Raw genomic sequence first — 16,996 nt, 5'->3', positions numbered from 1 at the left:
ATTCTGCGTTGACCACGCTGTTCTCAGATAACTATATAAGCAGCAGGTTCCTCGAGGCTGCGATAAATCGATTGTCTCTTCCGCCCTCCCGAATCACCCAAAGTTTCGGATAAACTTTCCGATCTATCACGATCTAGAATTCCTGTTCATCCACCATGGTTTTCGAAATGAATGTTTCTGACGCTGCCGCAGTACCTCAACTCCTCTATACTCGTAACGAAGCTTGGGCCGCTGACATCGTCAATCATCCATACACGGCGGACTTCTTTCCCAGGCATGCGGAGGGACAGTCACCCAAGGTTCGGTTTTATGAACTTCTCTGAGCTTTTCACCATGTGCTAAAGTCCTGTTGCAGATTCTCTGGATCGGTTGCTCCGATTCTAGAGTTCCCGAAACCGTGCTCACAAAACTTGCACCAGGCGACATCTTTGTCCATCGAAACATCGCGAAGTAAGTCATGTCTGTTCACACGTTGCTTGCGCTAACGCTTCTGCGCATTCTCCAGTCAGTTCCACGCTTCAGAGCTTGATCTTTCCGCCCACGCTGCCCTAGACTATGCCGTGAAGCATCTCCATGTTCAACATGGTACGTGCGATCTCACTTTGTCGCGTTTTTTTCGGTATTTAAATGAGTGGTATGATTGCAGTCGCAATCGTGGGCCACACCCACTGCGGCGGTATCCAAGCCGCCTACAACCGCGCTACCGAGGGGCTGCCTGGCCACGTCACCATCGACAGTGTAAAGCAGAAGGCCAAAAAAGACTTCAAATTTCAACACGACCACCGTCACCTCCTTCCCGCCGAGTTCGTGGAAGACGACCCAATCATCACCTGGCTCACGCCCTTAACCAACCTGGCCCGTGAACTCGATTACGGTGTGGACCCAAATCATCACGAAGAGCACCCTCTGCCTTCCGTGACACTGCTTACGGACGAGAACGTGAAGCTGCAGGTGAAGAATTTGGTGAGCACTTTTCCGAAGGGAGATGCGGTGGGTGGCGTGGAGCAGGCGGTTTGGGTGCATGGATGGGTTTATGACGTTGAGACAGGGAGGTTAAGGGACCTTGAGGTTACGGAGAAGTGCGTTGCATACGTGAAACCAAAAGAGGATGCAAAGTAAGGGGCTCAGACATCAATCTGTGGCGCACGGCTCGTGGCTTGTACGTCGTTTCTTGATTCCCCCCCCCTGTCGAGCCTGACCGGCATGCGCGTTCTTTTTCTTACAGACTAGTATGCTATCCCCCGAGCCTACGTCTGAGTTTAAGCTTCACCGTTGGATAATTCTATTTGCCTAGAGTGTGGCTCCCTCGACTGATATTCCTCATGATCTCTGGCCTCCGTCACAGGTGTACTCGATGACTCCACAAACCACCTTGTCCCAGAGCATCCTCGCATTGCAGCATCCACGATTTGTGCAAGATTTTGCCTCACGCCTTGTTCACACATAACTTTCTCCGTTTCTAAAATTCCTGCTTTATCGCCTGGCTCATCTATTGGAGGCTGCGCAGCAAGGCCCTGCGCTTTTTTAACGAACAGCTCGCAGCTCGAACAACTTTCCATGCAAAGACATTTTTCGTGGAACCTTACACTCTGTGATTTGACGCTGTTCACATCACTCTCTCCATATCACGACCCGCGTCTAAATGCCGGAGAGAATGTATGGAAGCAAACCTCTAGGCACAACGGGCGTCGTTAGCTGTACCTGGCTTGCTTACAGATATCACTTGCTTGTTCGATCCCAAAGATTCGCCTCTATGCCTACGGAGCTTCGGTCATGGACTTCATACTTCCACGATAAGGGCTCAATATAACTGTATGGCGCCTGCCTCCTCGAACACCGCAAATTTACTGCCCACAAGACCATCATTTCTCCACCATGCATTGCGAAACATTGCAAGTGTCACTATGATACACTCAACCTCGTAATGATCGGAGCGTTATCTAACATACCTCGAGTATACAGCAGTCAGCACAAAGGATACCTCGGAATCTGCGGCTCGCCTGCGTGCTGACCTCACTGTTTTCGTTTTCTATAAAAGACCCTCCAGCCACCCCACAGGTAATCCCCACTCACTGCTCTCTCTCAACTCTTCGGGTCCACCAAGAGTAAACGACGAACACTCCTGACCTATCACTATCCAGAAAGCGCTACTCTTCACACAATGTCATCTGATCTTGTCGGGCCAGAAGCGGTTCCTCGACTCCTTTATTCCTGCAATAAGGCATGGGCCAATGCTCTGGTCCATAACCCATACACCAAGGATATATTTACCAGGAGCGCAGAGGGACAAAGACCTAAGGTTAGTCTCAAGAAGGCGTGGACCTTCTCCTGTACTGACTGCCATGCACTAGCTCCTGTGGATAGGCTGTTCCGACTCTCGGGCTCCGGAGACTGCTGTCACAAACCTTGCTCCAGGCGACCTTTTTGTCCACCGAAACATCGCCAAGTAATTTACATACATTTGAATGATTTTTTCTTCAGGATCACTCACACCCGTGTCTTCTAGCCAGTTCCTCCCGTTGGACCTCGATGTTTCAGCACACGCTGTCCTAGATTATGCTGTACTGCATCTCCACGTCCAGCACGGTATGTTCGGGTTTACTGTGACACATGATCTACAAAACTCTGATGGTCAATACTCAGTTGCAATCGTGGGCCATACCCATTGCGGTGGCGTCGAAGCCGCCTACAACGACGCTATAGAAGGACGTCATGGGCATTCCGTCTTCGACGGTCAAGACGGCAAAGAGAGTTTCGCCTTTCAAGAGGATTCTCGTGGTCTTCTCGCACCCAAGTCCGAATCCACCCGTGACGCCCCCACGCCTATCGAAACTTGGCTCACATCGCTCACCGAGCTAGCTCGTGAACTCGACCGGGACGGTCAGTTCGGCCCAGACCATGCGGCGTCGATCAAAGTCCTCAGGGAGGCCAGCGTGAAGAGGCAGGTGCGCAACGTGGTGGATACTTTTCCGAAGGGAGATCCGGACCACTCAGAGATCGATGTTTGGGTGCACGGCTGGGTGTATGAGGTGGAGACGGGGAGGTTGAGAGACCTTGAAGTCACAGAGCAGGTCACTGCGTATGTCAAACCGAAGGCTCGGAGGGAGTAGGCGTGGCCCTTATAGTAGCAGGCTCAGAAACTACAAGATGGGCCAAGGGGACGAACCATGTATGTGTGTCCATGTATCGTAGTCTGACAAGGAGAGCGCAGTCTTCGGGAAGAGTTCTCCCCATGACTGAATTTATTAGTTTACGGGTCAAAGCTAGGAAAGGGATGCTAACTGTCTCTCCGACGAGAAAAATGAGGTGACGCGCATATTACAGCCCAGCCGGCATACAAAGTACGGAGTGGAGACCATGTACGAGTATATACTCATCGTAACCACCTACTCATGCATGACTGCTAGGTGATATGTTTAGAGCACATGATCAGTCCGCATAAACCTCAGAAGAAAGCACATAATGCGAAGTTACCTTGCAAGGCCAGCAGCGTCTGTGGTATCTACTCCAGGCGCAGTCGGTGATGGTTTGTGCCGTATTATGGACACCAAAAGTGGCACTTGTGTCCACACAAAGAGCATGATCATCATGACCGGAACAAGCATTACGGCACTGCAACTCTTTCTGACAAGCTCATTTTGGGATTGCCAGCAAGCTGCTAGAAGACCTATATAATTCCGTCCGGTTAGCTTCGCGGCAAACTCTAGGACGAGAATCTAGCAAGGATGCTTACCCATGGCCATCACAACCGTAGATGTGCCGATGGTGATGAACGGGTACGTGAGGAAGATTAATGTGCAGCAGACGTGCGATCGGGATGCCATGAGACTCTGGAAGACGCAGTATGAGAGTCTGACCAAGTGTCTCCCGTCTCCCTAGATACCAACTCAACACTCACATCTCGATGCCATGTCCCCTGAACAATTGGCAAGGCGTAGAGAAGGCTCGAGCCGATAACAACACCTCCCAACGTGAGACCGAATGACAGCAGGAGACAGATATATGGGCCTTGCTCGTTGAAGTTGAGCAAACCTCCGAGAGGTGGGGTGGTAGTAAGAAACGCTGCACTGGCGCCTATGAGCAGGGAACCCTACCACGAGAAGGAAAATCGAGTGTTGGTCAGGTGCCTTCAGTGCAAGGAAAACAGCAAACAATAAGGTGGCGTACGACGACGGTAACGTTGTTAATCCTGACAGCTAAACGGTCCTTCCTCACCATTCTTTTTCGGCTTTCTCAGTACTAGTACTAGTACACCATACATGGGTGAGATCTTTGTGTCCATAGCAGATTGTACACAGTGAAGTGAAGATGGCCGTGAGGAGTAAGGGTATGGGAAATGGCCCTGGCCATTCGTCCAGTTTCATGTGTGGAGGTAAGTTACGGTGGCGCTTCGAGTCGGAGACCCATTCGCCACAGGTGTCACAGGCCCGGGAGTAAGTAGGTCTCGACTCTCCATGACTCGGTGTGGTGTCATCGTGGAGGGGGATCTCTGCTGGTTGCTGAGGATTATTCGCCGTAAAGGTGTTATTTGAGCGATAGTCGGGGGGCGGTCCTGGCTGCATTGGAAAATGGCTGGCAGTTGACTCTGGAGAGGTGCAAGTACTTGCGAGCATACAACAAGCTGGTGCGCCTCTTGTAGCCATCCAGGATAACGGTCAATGGTCAGAGGGTTTCCAGACCGAACCGCAAGGTTAGGCGAGATCGACACGCATAGAAAGGTTGCAGTCGTTACGGAGGCCAGGTGTGCGGTTCATTCATGTCCAAGGTTGGAACTCCGGTATGCATCCGAGAAGCTCCATTTCCGTGCTCGGCAAAGCGTCATCGTCAATGTCTGCTCCCAGTAGAAAACGCCAACCAGGTCGTGGAACGGCACCGCGGGATTCTATGCTACTAGGCTCGAATACTACTGTCCTTGACCCGGATCTGAAAAGTTTAGAAGTGAAAAATGAGCTGTTTGACGGTGTCCCTTCATGCTACCAGCGCATCATTTTGACCATATGCTCGGAATGTATATCCTATAACATCTGCCAACTTTTGTACTGAGCGAGCGAATGGACGAGCAGAAAATCAGAAGATGTCAAAAGTGGTCTGTTCGGCTTCCGCGCTAATTTGGCGCGGCAAAATCGATCTCGTCCCCAGAAAATTACGGACTTCATAGGCTTGTAGCAGAGGTCCTGTAGAATGCATGTGTGAAAGCCGAAGGAAATCTAAAGGTTTGGGAGAGTAGGGTACAGAAGTGAAAACAAGTTTTCAGATACGGATCAAGGACAATATACTATGGCTGTCCAACTGTTGGATCGACCGGTATCGAGGGCCATGCATAATGCGCGACGAGTACGCAAGGTTACGCATCGTATTCTGGGAACAGCGTCATGTCTAGTTATACATCGCATGAGCGAACCTATATTCGTCCTCTCTCACGACATGGACGGTTCGAAGTGCATTGAACATACGATCAAGCCAGTCATGGGCACAAACGCACTGGTTGCACCACTGCAGCCGGACAAACATGCACACTCGGGCTAGACGGACCGCTGACTCTAAAGAGTCCACTACCAACGTTCCGACTTACCTGCTTTTTTGCTTTGGCAATACGACCCGCCTCCTTGACGAAGAAGAAGACGCAATAAATTCACGACTATCACTAGACATGAACAGGCACGAAATTCGACGGTGTCGTGAGAGGTGGATGCTCGCAAAAATCATCGACATCTAACTCCGTCAAAGGCGGGTGGCACGCATGGGGAGATTGACGATATCACCACACTACATACCGCCCTTGACCTCGAACCCAAGGTCTTGGCCTTGAGGCTACCCCAATCCTACTTGATCACTAGTAAGCACGAAGGCAATTACACTTCCAAGATCCATCGTATGCAGAAAATTCACTCACATCCACTCACTCTGTGGCACATCGCAACAGCTGCCCATTGAACCCCTCCAAAGGAACACGGCAACCCTCGAAACGTTTCAGCGCTTCTCCCAACTCCGTATCCAAGCCAAGAACCTGCGTCTCCCCACTCCTCGAAGGCCGCTCGTAATATTTCGAATGGAAAAATCTCACTAGTCGCACTGCTGAACTGGACAGCGCAAGGCGTGCTTCGGAAAGCCATTCCACAATCCTTCCCAGATCGCTCTCGTCTATGGCCTCGGTGGAGGATGGGTCACGGTACCAATGCGGCAAGTCAAGTGCTACACCGAGGTGCGTCACGGACGGTGGCATGAGTCGTATGATGTCCGAAGCATTGTCCGTCTGGTCGAGGGTGGTCACGACAAGTATTAGCCGTGTCAGATTCGGGCAATATTGACGGATGAGCTCGAGCGTAAGGCGATATTTTACGGCTGAGCGTGAGGAAAAAATGAGGATGGTAGTGACCGGAAGCCCGTTGAGCGCAAGGAAACGCTGGGAGCATAAAGATGGATGACTTCTCCGGATCGTCAGACTGATTGTAGACAGACGAGGACATTGAGGGTGGGGTAGACCTCGCACGAGTGAGCATTCGTGTGTGTTACGCCCGTGAAGAGGTCGGATGTAGGATGTCAGGGTTGACGGCAACTCATTGCAAACAGGGCATTCTCCGTCGAATCCTGGGCCCAGCGTTCGTAAGCGGGTGAACCCTGTGAGCATGCCGCCTTGTCCGCTTGGAAGTGGTGGAAGAATGCAAGAATTGTAAAGGTTGGCTGTAAATTGCAGACGAAGCAATGAACCTCCGCAGCTCGAAGTCAACGCATCCCATGTCGGTTCCGAAATATGGGCCAAGCACAATGAAAGCGGCCTGGAAGCGTCTGTCGCTGCTAGGTGCAGGGGGGGTAGGGCATTTACAGACAGAATTTCGAGTTTTGGGAGAGATATGAATATAGCAGTGAGGTTCTCGAGGACACTGGTCATACCAGACGCCGTCTTCGGGAGATCGTCCATTGCCAGATCCAGACGAAGTACCCAGGAGCCCAGAGGAGGGTTATGTCCCTCAGCAGATGCATCGGCCGCGCTCTTTGCGGACTGCTGCAACGTATGCCCGAGAGATCTTAAGTCGTCGCATTTATTGACATGCACAGTCCTGTATAGCAGGGGAATCGCTAGGCCATGCCATCGTTTGCATACCAGGGCGAAGCCGAGCTTCGTTGCGTTCGAGGCCTTGATAAGGGGAAAGCGCGGGATCGTAGAATACTGTAGAGCGGTGTTCCACAGATCCGCTTCGTGATCAAATGAATCATGGTGCTCAGCGTCCAAGCTGCCTTGAACGAAGGTAGCCAGGTGAAAGATGTGAAGCCACAATTCGTTCGGCACGTCATAGGATGCCCTGCGAGTTGTATCCGGAGAAAGTGCTAGCGGGATTACTGTGTTTCGAGTATCAAATGGGTGCAAGTAGAACATAAATCATGTACTCACCACTTGAGTCCGTGTTTGCCATCTTGGACGTCGATGCCTCAGTGGAGGCGAACTTGAAGAGCAAAGTCACGGACAGATGTGGCGTCTCGGTTTACTACGCTCCCATAGTTGGGCGGGTCCTGGCGGGTCGGCCGGGTTTATTCCGGGCCGAGCAATATTTCGAGCGGATCGGAGGTCAGGAATTTGACGTGTCCTCCGCGTTGTGCGCCGCTAAACCCGTCGAGCTCGCCAGCCTCTCTTTCGTTCGGCCCACCACCATCTTTCTTCGGCTTTTTCTTCACTCATAGAGTGGTCATGGCACCCACAAATGAACTCGAATACCTCAAGTCTCTTGTAGCACAGCTCAATGACAAAATTCAGAGCCTCGAGAACAAGGCAAAGTCAGCCGTGACGCCTACGAAGACGCCTGCCCAGCAGCTCAGGACTATTCTCATCGGTCCTCCGGGTGCTGGTACGTGTCTTCAGTGTTGAACTTTGGATTCTGGGCTGCATGTTGACGAGATACGCGTGTATGACGGAAAGGCAAGGGAACGCAGGCTCCCCGCATTCGCGATGAGTTCTGCGTGTGCCATCTCGCCACCGGTGACATGTTGCGTGAGCAGGTCCAGAAGCAGACCAAGCTCGGGAAGGAGGCGAAGAAAATCATGGACGCTGGAGGACTCGTCAGCGACGACATCATGGTTAACATGATCAAGGACCAGCTGGAAACTAACAAGTCCTGCAAGAACGGGTGCGTATTCTTATACATGTCGGGGTTTTGGCGGAGCTTCGTCTCGCAATCGAAGTTGCTCTGGAATACAGTCGGCGGAAGAGCTGTTGATACGACTGGTTCTCTCAATATTGAGGCAGGCTCCTACCGAATTCGCTGGACTGAGCGCGTTCTGTCCTCCACCCATTATTCACTTGCGGATTCTAAGTAACTCGGCCTTGTACCATATGATTGACTTTGCCTTTAATACAGCTTCGTACTCGACGGTTTCCCTCGCACGGTCCCACAAGCTGAGAAACTTGACTCCATGCTCGAATCCCGCAAGGAGAAGCTCGACTCCGTCGTCGAACTCGTCATTCCCGACCAACTGCTCATCTCCCGTATCACCGGCCGTCTCATTCATCCTGCCAGCGGCCGGACATACCACAAGGAATTCCAGTACGTATCATTTCCAATATACTATCTTGCCGCAGAGGGTTTCTTCATTCTTCTCACCCTCTCCTGTATATTTGCATCTTCCCTCGCTTTTCGTGCGTCCTTATACTGAAATGTTGCCATCAGACCACCAAAGAAGCCTATGACCGACGACGTCACCGGCGAGCCCCTCATCCAACGCTCAGACGACAACGTCGAAACCCTCACCAAGCGCCTGAAGTCCTTCCACTCCTCCACCGGTCCCGTGGTAGAGTACTACAAGACCAAGGGCCTCTGGCAGAAGATCGACGCCGCGCAATCTCCCTCCGTTGTTTGGGATAACTTGGGCAAGATTTTCAGGGCGCCGCCTACGAGTAAATAGACATGTACATACACGAGTAGAAACGGACTATCTTATTGCGCTGCCCTCCTGGTCGAACCAAAATTGGATATCGCAGCGAGAGGACACTTGCGGCCGCGAGCCATGAGTGAGTGCTGTGGCGCCTGTTCCGGCCTGCTCCGTCACCGGTCCAGGGTATGCGAGTGCCACAGCGGTTTGGCTTTATTTGTTTCGGCGGAGCTCAAAGAGCATGCCATGATATTATGCAGATTCAAATGCCAATAATGGAAGGATCGTTCTTTGTTCTCCACCAGTTCTTCGCGCCCTCAAAAACTTCAACCCATGGCACACAGAGCCCAAGGACGAGCACCCGAATACAGGTCTCTCCCTCATAATGGCACGTACTCTTCCCGTTCCTCATATGTTCTTTACTACTAATTACTTAGGCTATGGGCTACACAGAACTGTTCACATCTGAGGAGCCACCTCAAGCCTTCGATCTTCCGAACGAACTCTGGTCTCGCATTCTCGATCTTGCTACCTTTGTCCCGATGAGCCTTGAGGTGGAACACGAAGATCCTTTTCAGCTCGAGGATAGTCTTTGCAACACCGCGCTTTGCGAGAGGGCCCCAGTCGACACACTTTTTCTATCCATCAGGAAGTCCAATGCGGACAAACTCTCTTTCGTGCGGGTATCTAGACACTGGTATGACCTTGGTATCCCGTTGTTATACCGGTCGGTCCACGTTCAACGGGGCCGAGACCTCATCTCCCTTGCTGCCGTCCTGTTGAAGTACAGGGGCAATGCAGCTTCAGTTACAGACGTCCACTTCTCTTTGGGATCGTACGTTCGTCGCTTAGATCTAGCTATGGTGCGCATGACTCCCCTGTTCCCTGGAGTTACGACGCTGCTCGATGCTATCACGACCATATTTTCGTGCCTATCGAGACTCCAAATCCTAGTCATCGATACGAAGGGAACGGATTCTCCACTGCTTAATCTCCCAGATGCGCACTCCAGGCTCGATGCCCGTGTTGAACGACGAGCACGTATACCAGAACAAGCTTGGGATGCTTTGTTGAGCGCTTGTAGGAACTCCCTACGTCGATTTGATTTTGTCGTACAAAACAGTTTCTTTGTACCCCAAAACGATATGTATGGCGGTGCATATACGATGAACCCGCTCGGTATTCTCTGGCGTTTTGTCAACCTGAGGACAGTGCACCCTCAAGTGATGGCGGCCAACAGCCGGTGGTGCTTCCTTTGTACTCCAGATATGACGAACCTAACATCGTGCTTGGCGCTCACACACGACTACGGAACCCACTCAGTGTACGACAATAATAGTGACCCGATGAATCCTCCTTATCCCAATCTGACCACTATTATCGTCTCGACTGCTACCGAATTCGCCGCCCAGTTTCTCGTGGTCCAAGGACGCACGTTGCATACCGTGATCGTGGAGGGCTTCGCGCCACAGGAGGATCAAGCCCTATTCAACCTCCTCACTCAACACTGTCCCAATCTTCGGCGCATCATCCTCTCTCTGGACTGCGAATGCCTCCCTTACATGAAATCAATGTCAGAACTCACATGGAGAATGCTTCCCTCCAACGTGACCCACCTCGGGATCTTCATCATGCGCAATGAAGGATACCCTCGAGTAGAAGACATGGATCTGATGGCTGATATAGCGTTGGGTACTCTATTCTGGCTTATGAATCCAGATCCAGAATCTACGCCTACGGCAGTGCGTCACATCCGGCTACTTAATCCTGGAAAGGGTAAGTATACTCTGTCCGCGTTAAGCTCGATGGACGGGGGGGATAATGTGTTACTGAGGTTAAAGAAACGTGGGATTCGGGTTCATGATATTGACGGGATGGAGTTGATGTGAGATGAATAAGTGCCATCCTTTTATCAGCTTGTTATGGTATGTGGTCTTTTGTTAGGAATCCACGCTCTCCACCCTAGAACAACGACACTTACTGGCTTCTGTGTCAGATAGTAAAATACTTCCCGTTTCCGTGTCGGTATAAGTACGTCGTCCGTACTTGGTGGGGAATAATTATGTGGAATCTTATCTTATCGTCTTGCTATGTAGAGCATTGCATTGCTGCAGATTGCGTATACACTTTTGCATGCAATTAAAACTAAAACGTACTAAATGCCGGTGTCAACAATTATTGGTGTGTGATATCAACGAAGTATCTGCATACGAAGCCTCTCGTATCCCACTTTTTCGATGCTATAACTGATGCCAGGTAATCGAGCCTTTTCAGTTTTCTTACAATTATGCACATTGGTAACGAGTTGTCTGAGCACTGTCAAGGCTGGTAGTCTTTGAGCAGCCTGAGTGTTGAGCCCTACAACTCACCTCGAAGTGAGATCATGGTATCTCGATACTTTAAGTAATTGCTGGTTCGATTACTGCCTTTACGGAAAGTCTACGAGTCACGACCCAACACTTTCCATGGCGAGGAAAATCTCTATTTGTCGTCCTATCGCTACACCTTGCTAGCGACAAATAGTAAACAAGAATGGTGTCATGAAGGTCAGGATAGGCAACAATGGTAAGGCGTCAGAGCGCCGGCTAGGTGCCTTCACTTATAAATCTGAATCATGTTCCGAAGGGTCTCTACTGAGACCAACTCCACTAGGCTGAATTGCGTTCCCTCGGAGATATCTTGGGTGATGGCCGTCGTGTCGAGGGACCGCTGTTCGCGCGAGCATGGCACGCAGTTGTATCACTCGCACTCAACACCAAGAAGGCAGAGTGTGCTGCTCCTCTTGATCGAGGGCTCTCCAAAAGCGGATAGTCCGAGGGCTGGTGATAAATTATAACGTGCATAATTGTTTGGAAGGTAGCTGAACAGACGTCGATATTAGTATTTACAAGCGTCCTTTCCAAGAAAATTCCACCCATCCTCCTCATTCTTCGCAACCTATGGTCGTCATCACTGCTAGATCCCCGGCACTTCCGTACCACATACCGAACCGAGCAGCGGTCGTTCATGGCTGCTCGCCGATGCTATTGCAATGCTGCCCCCCGCACATATAATAACTTTCGATGGTAGCCTTTTCAAGGACATACCTCGCTAGGAAGACGGGAAGGACAATCGTTAACACGGCCGATCGCCCACATCACAGACACAGACGGCCGACTTAAGACTTACTTCCGGTGCATGAAGATTTACCGCAAGGACTCGATCCACCCAATCGGATGCCGAGCTTGCATCCACAGCCCGTGTAGTATGTCTGGCATGAGTAGCGCTGGGTGCACCTAAAAATGTGTGGGTTAGAAGTATTCCTTAAGAACAACAGTGTCAATGTAGACACATACATGCTGTGTAATATGCGAGTGTATAAGCAGTGAGCAGTAGGCTGGAAGGCTTTGTTGAGAGGTGATATGAGTCGCTGTATTGGAGGACATTGTAGTAAACGAGCGTCGTATATATATTGGGCATACGGTGGGCGCTGAGGAAGTGGCCTTTACGGAATGTTTCAGATCACCGGGTACACAATGGGCGAAATGTATAACGGCTCAAGGCCTTTCATTTGGGCACAAAGACTGAGAACAAAGTCCACATTTGGCCCTTCATGGCTGCGGTAACGTAACAAGGCTCCCCAGGTCGCTTCTACCTACCACGAGAGAATGAAGCGTGTCTGAACCGAGCTGGTAGATCCGAGTATGACGCGGTGTCTGTATCTGGCCCAATTTTACAAGCCAGATATAGCCGCATTGTCATAGCATAGTCCGAAGCTGCCCACGAGTGAAGACCACGGCAGCAGCCCGCCAGCGGCAGTGTCTTCGGTTTGTCCAGAACACAAGGTAGCCCTATTTTTCTATCTCAAGTAGACGCGGTGCTGTGCTGATATCAGCCAGGCACTGGCGTAATGGCACCTGAGCATCGACGTGTTTTCGTGTCTCTTGATGCTATCGATCTATTAGTAGAATGAACGAATTCGTAATCCGACGTGGTACTCACCCTACCTACCTTAATACTTGGACATGATCCCGGACCTCGGTCATATCGTATTCGATGTTCAGAAGTATGGAAGTATAGTAGCCGGAGGAAAACCCGAGGGAACTTGATGAGGCCACCACCCAAGAAGGAAGAAAATATACCAGCACGGCCCAGCCTGGTAGGGTGTCTAGACAAAGCACCGTCTTTTCTCGACCTAAGGTTTGCCTAAGGTTCATTAGTGGCGGGGGATGATAGCCCCCGAATCGGCGAACCCTGTCCAGTATCCCCCTTCTGAGACTCATTTGGCCCGAGTGGCCGAAGACAGTAGCCCTAGCGGTTGCCTAGCAGTCGAAAGAGACAAACAGTTAAGTATTCTAGGGCACGCTAGACCGGTAAGAATCGGAGGACATGTGGACACGCGTGAGTGCCATAACTTTGACACGACTCGGTTTAGATTTGACGCTGAGTTTGCCTCACGGAGCACGTGACTTTTGCGCGCCCTTGCGATCGCCGATCGCCGCTCGCTCCTTTGTGAACACTGGCACCAGCCTTATATGGCGAACAATAAAGATCGTCCTTGGGTCATCCGAGTCGACGATGATCATTTGGCCCTTACTTCTTGATCTCCATCTTCGTCCACCGTCTCGTTAGCTAGTCCTCAATGTCCAACGTCTCTATGGTACAACCAACGGTACGCCTTTGGAATGCAGGCTCTGCCGCAGGCTGGAAGCAGCGTCGCGACGAAGCGCGAGCTGCGAGCGGCTTTCCTGCTATTAGCGATTTGCGTGGCAAGAAGCTCGATGATGCTCTCGCAACAGAGCGTAGAAAGATGAACAAAAGACTTAGGGCCTACTATAGTAGCACAGTCGCTTGGCCGGTGAGTCACGAGCGTCCTGCTTTCTGGCCGATCGGACGTGCTGTTGAACGTGCTTCGCTTTTGTCTATCATCAACTTCTAGGTACAGAAAGCACCCTTGGAAACCTATTCAGCTCCGTTCTCCGGAACTCTATATTTGCCACTCAACTACTCTCAAAAGCATGGCTATGAGAAGGTTAGTAACTCTCCCTTTGTTGTCGTCAATTCAGTGATTGATATTGCCCAATAGATACAGATTCACGAGGGTGATGATCTCAACTTTCAAACCTTTGAGTTCTATAATCAAAGAGTTGGCTCCGACTATGCAGGAGTCAACTATGTGTCGACGGATGGGCTGTTATCGCGACGGTGCGTGATGCCTATTACTCCCAGCGTCTATCCCCAAAATCTGACCTTTAACCCTAGTAATGAGTACCTTGGACCGGCACCCTATGTATCTGGATACCATTTTTCTGCCAACGAGCGAAAGATTATGATTGAGTGGTGGGACATTTATCTGCATGAACAATGGATCGGTAACGAACGCTGGGAAATATCATTATATTTCGATACCACCATTCAAGGATGGGTTACACGGCCTCGTGGGGATCCCGACAACAGCCTTGACATGAAGGAATATCTGGGATGTTGACAGTGGGTCGCCTTTGCAGTACACCAACGTTTCCGCTGATGCGACGTTTCGTGCCGGTCACTTACACATACTACTTGCATGCCGTCCACTGGCATAATTATCGATTGTATTTCGGTACAGACCTTAAACTAGGGCTACTAGTAGGAACAAATATGTTATATCGTATATAGCACATGCAGAGCACGACGATACAGCTGCATAAATCCAAGATAAACAAGACAAGTGTATAGCAATGATCCGGTTCGACGAGTAAGTAGTATGCTGCGGGGCGACAATGCATGCAAAAGACAGATATGGACGGTGACGGGAAAGATAGAGTAATCAAGGTAATGTTGTATAGTAACATGGTAGAATATACCGAGGACAGTTGAGCATAGAAATGAGATTGGATAAGGCTCGACAACTTGAAAAAGGTCGCTGAACGCCTGAACATGAGTCTTGGCCGTTACCACCGCAAAAGCATCCAATCACCGTGTTTATTCTTTTGTAAGGTCCACCGGATTCACAGCTGCAGTCCCGACGCCACCGCTAAGACGTGCAACATCTGGGCCACCCGATACATTTCTACTTCGTTTCCCGGCAGGGCCTTGCTGCCCTAGGCCTTGCGCTGCTCCATTCGTCCCATTCGATCCGGTGGCGGTGGCGTCTGCGTTCACGCGTTTGCACGGGACGAGGACAGGACCTGTATCACTGTTGCTTCTCGCTGCCCTGCCAGACACGTCCACGCCCGAAAAATCCGTCGTATGCGCATCTGTTCCAGAAATAGATGACGTCGAGGTGCTACCCGGTCCCGTTTCCGGCTGAGAACCTATAATTTTCGCCACCGCCACCGCTTCATGACTGATCTGTGCAGTTGCTCGACTTCCTGATGTACTATCGTCTGATCTCGTCGAGCCTGACATTTGCGCGATGATCTCCTTCATAGCATCGTAAAGCCACGCGGAGTATCCAATGCAGAAGAGAGAATAGCAGGGGACGAGGAGTTCGCCACATTCGAAGCGGCGCTTGATCTCGATCAGGGCGGGATGAGAGGCCAATTGGTATAGTGGAAGGTCAACGGAGGCGTATCGCATACAGTGCATCAATTTTGTCTGTCGGTGAAGATGTAAAATGTGATTGAGGATGGAAAAGAAGAATGTGCACGACAAAGAAAAGGAAAGCGCACCGACTCGTCGAGCATCAACCACTCAGAAAGTCGCATATCCTGACCTTGCATCACGTCCGTGATAAAGCGGCCGAGGTAGTACCACTACACATTTGGTGTAGAATGGGGTGCAATAGTAAGCAATGTTAGTCAGGGCACTTTGTTGGAGTTCGGGCTGGCTGAACAGACCTTCCCAGCCTCCCCTTCGACCATGAGCTCGAATGTCTGATCGGCTGTGAGTTTGAAGTCAGGTTGGAAACAATAGCCGTGCTGTCCACATGCAGCGACGTGGAGAGGTAGACATGCTGGTGGACGGGGTAGGACAAAGAGCTTTCTACATTCTTCTATGAGCAGAGAACACGGAGACGAGAGTATGAAGGTGCTTACGGTCTAATTTTGCCGTCCGGATCGTGCTAGAATGAACAAGACGCCAGTAAGGGCTCAATATGGGGCCACACGGAGCGCTAAAGACTTACCAACGGCAGCTTTTTCACGGCAGCGTTCATAAGCGAGATATCGAAGGTAAGTGGAGAATAATCCATGGTGTTAGGGTCGAAATACGAGATAGGATCTGGGAACATCCCAGTCAAGAATTTCCTCCTGCTCGCGGCAGCTTCATCCGCCAGAGCACGGGCCTGACTATAGAAATTCTGTATCTTATCCACGATTGAGGTTAATTTTCGAAAGCGAGACTAGTCACTTGCTCTCTTACCTGCGTCTTCATGCCCGCATTCGTACGTTCCATCTGAATCAATTTCGCCGCACCATCCTCCTTAGCCTTCTCCAAGATCTCGGCTTTCGCTCTGAGCTTCTCCAGTTCCTGTTGCTCCTTACTTATTATATCGCGAAGTGCTTGTTCAGTTGACCGTTGCTTCATAGTCTCGACCTCCAAGTGGGCGAGAGAAGTCTTGAGACTCTGCAGTTCAAGATGCAGAGCATCGCGATCCGGCTGTGTTGATAATTGGTGCTGGACGAGAGAATAGAATTAGAGTGGATGCACAAGTCAATCAGGAAGGTTGATGACCAGCAACAGACTAGGAAGTCATCGTCTGTGCAACAAGAGGACATGACCACACTCACCTTGAGACCGTCCAACTCTGCTTTCACATCCTGATACCTCCGTGCAAAATACTCCACAATCTCAGGCGAGTACTCCGCGTCGAAAGCGACAGTGGGACGCGCCGTAGTACGCGCCTCCGGGGAACGTGTTGTTGCTTCTACCGAAGCATCATCATCACCGCCGCTAGAGAGGGAAGGCGCCACGCCATTCGGGCCAGACGAGGGTCCTGCCAGTGCCAGTGCCGTCGACGTGGAGGTATTAGACGAGCCGTGATTCTGAGTATTGGGCATATTTACTTGTGGTTATATTTTTGTTTAGGTAGATGTGTGGCACATATAACTCTGGCACAGGCCTAATATTGAGGAGGATGCGCAACAATTAATTCTAAGCGATCCTTCTGCTTCAAGAAGCGGTCGGCAATTGCCGCCGGAAGCAAATGTGATGTCAAGGAAACGTGACACGG

The 16,996-nt window shown here is 50.8% G+C and overlaps 8 protein-coding genes across 8 annotated transcripts; 5 read left to right on the top strand and 3 right to left on the bottom strand.

Annotated features, from left to right (window-relative positions):
• The first annotated feature begins 70 nt into the window (after positions 1-70).
• On the top strand, positions 71-1,432 carry STEHIDRAFT_84855 (carbonic anhydrase). Its single transcript, XM_007308526.1, has 5 exons — positions 71-299; positions 356-450; positions 506-585; positions 647-1,159; positions 1,226-1,432. Exons 1-4 carry the CDS (start codon positions 156-158, stop codon positions 1,117-1,119), a joined length of 792 nt encoding a protein of 263 aa, XP_007308588.1. The 5' UTR covers positions 71-155; the 3' UTR covers positions 1,120-1,159; positions 1,226-1,432.
• Positions 1,433-2,161: 729 nt separating this feature from the next.
• STEHIDRAFT_161002 (carbonic anhydrase) lies at positions 2,162-3,110 on the top strand (the record flags this gene model as incomplete). Its single annotated transcript, XM_007308525.1, has 4 exons — positions 2,162-2,299; positions 2,352-2,446; positions 2,507-2,586; positions 2,644-3,110. The coding sequence occupies 4 exons, from the start codon at positions 2,162-2,164 to the stop codon at positions 3,108-3,110; spliced, it is 780 nt and encodes a 259-aa protein (XP_007308587.1).
• A 606-nt stretch (positions 3,111-3,716) lies between these two features.
• On the bottom strand, positions 3,717-4,084 carry STEHIDRAFT_64960 (uncharacterized protein; the record flags this gene model as incomplete). The annotated part of the gene is made up of 2 exons (XM_007308278.1): positions 3,717-3,830; positions 3,899-4,084. Coding segments are annotated over 2 exons (300 nt in total), but the record flags the coding sequence as incomplete, so codon positions are not given.
• Positions 4,085-5,696: 1,612 nt separating this feature from the next.
• Positions 5,697-7,412, bottom strand: STEHIDRAFT_171371 (uncharacterized protein; the record flags this gene model as incomplete). Its single annotated transcript, XM_007308524.1, has 3 exons — positions 5,697-5,822; positions 5,894-7,338; positions 7,391-7,412. 2 exons carry the CDS (start codon positions 7,410-7,412, stop codon positions 5,900-5,902), a joined length of 1,461 nt encoding a protein of 486 aa, XP_007308586.1. The 3' UTR covers positions 5,697-5,822; positions 5,894-5,899.
• Positions 7,413-7,592: 180 nt separating this feature from the next.
• Positions 7,593-8,951, top strand: STEHIDRAFT_102961 (adenylate kinase). The gene is made up of 4 exons (XM_007308523.1): positions 7,593-7,841; positions 7,913-8,120; positions 8,352-8,537; positions 8,661-8,951. Exons 1-4 carry the CDS (start codon positions 7,685-7,687, stop codon positions 8,893-8,895), a joined length of 786 nt encoding a protein of 261 aa, XP_007308585.1. The 5' UTR covers positions 7,593-7,684; the 3' UTR covers positions 8,896-8,951.
• Positions 8,952-9,302: 351 nt separating this feature from the next.
• On the top strand, positions 9,303-10,751 carry STEHIDRAFT_160999 (uncharacterized protein; the record flags this gene model as incomplete). Its single annotated transcript, XM_007308522.1, has 1 exon — positions 9,303-10,751. The coding sequence occupies one exon, from the start codon at positions 9,303-9,305 to the stop codon at positions 10,749-10,751; it is 1,449 nt and encodes a 482-aa protein (XP_007308584.1).
• A 2,714-nt stretch (positions 10,752-13,465) lies between these two features.
• Positions 13,466-14,329, top strand: STEHIDRAFT_141741 (uncharacterized protein; the record flags this gene model as incomplete). The annotated part of the gene is made up of 4 exons (XM_007308521.1): positions 13,466-13,699; positions 13,781-13,873; positions 13,928-14,046; positions 14,104-14,329. The coding sequence occupies exons 1-4, from the start codon at positions 13,484-13,486 to the stop codon at positions 14,327-14,329; spliced, it is 654 nt and encodes a 217-aa protein (XP_007308583.1). The 5' UTR covers positions 13,466-13,483.
• A 148-nt stretch (positions 14,330-14,477) lies between these two features.
• STEHIDRAFT_171368 (uncharacterized protein) lies at positions 14,478-16,823 on the bottom strand (the record flags this gene model as incomplete). The annotated part of the gene is made up of 7 exons (XM_007308520.1): positions 14,478-15,420; positions 15,495-15,578; positions 15,663-15,807; positions 15,861-15,886; positions 15,950-16,129; positions 16,186-16,440; positions 16,554-16,823. The coding sequence occupies 7 exons, from the start codon at positions 16,821-16,823 to the stop codon at positions 14,806-14,808; spliced, it is 1,575 nt and encodes a 524-aa protein (XP_007308582.1). The 3' UTR covers positions 14,478-14,805.
• Positions 16,824-16,996: the final 173 nt, after the last annotated feature.

This window comes from Stereum hirsutum, assembly GCF_000264905.1.
Source record: "Stereum hirsutum FP-91666 SS1 unplaced genomic scaffold STEHIscaffold_15, whole genome shotgun sequence".
Lineage (NCBI taxonomy): Eukaryota > Fungi > Basidiomycota > Agaricomycetes > Russulales > Stereaceae > Stereum > Stereum hirsutum.
Note: the sequence above shows the minus strand (reverse complement) of the source record. Positions and strands in the feature narration are given on the sequence as shown.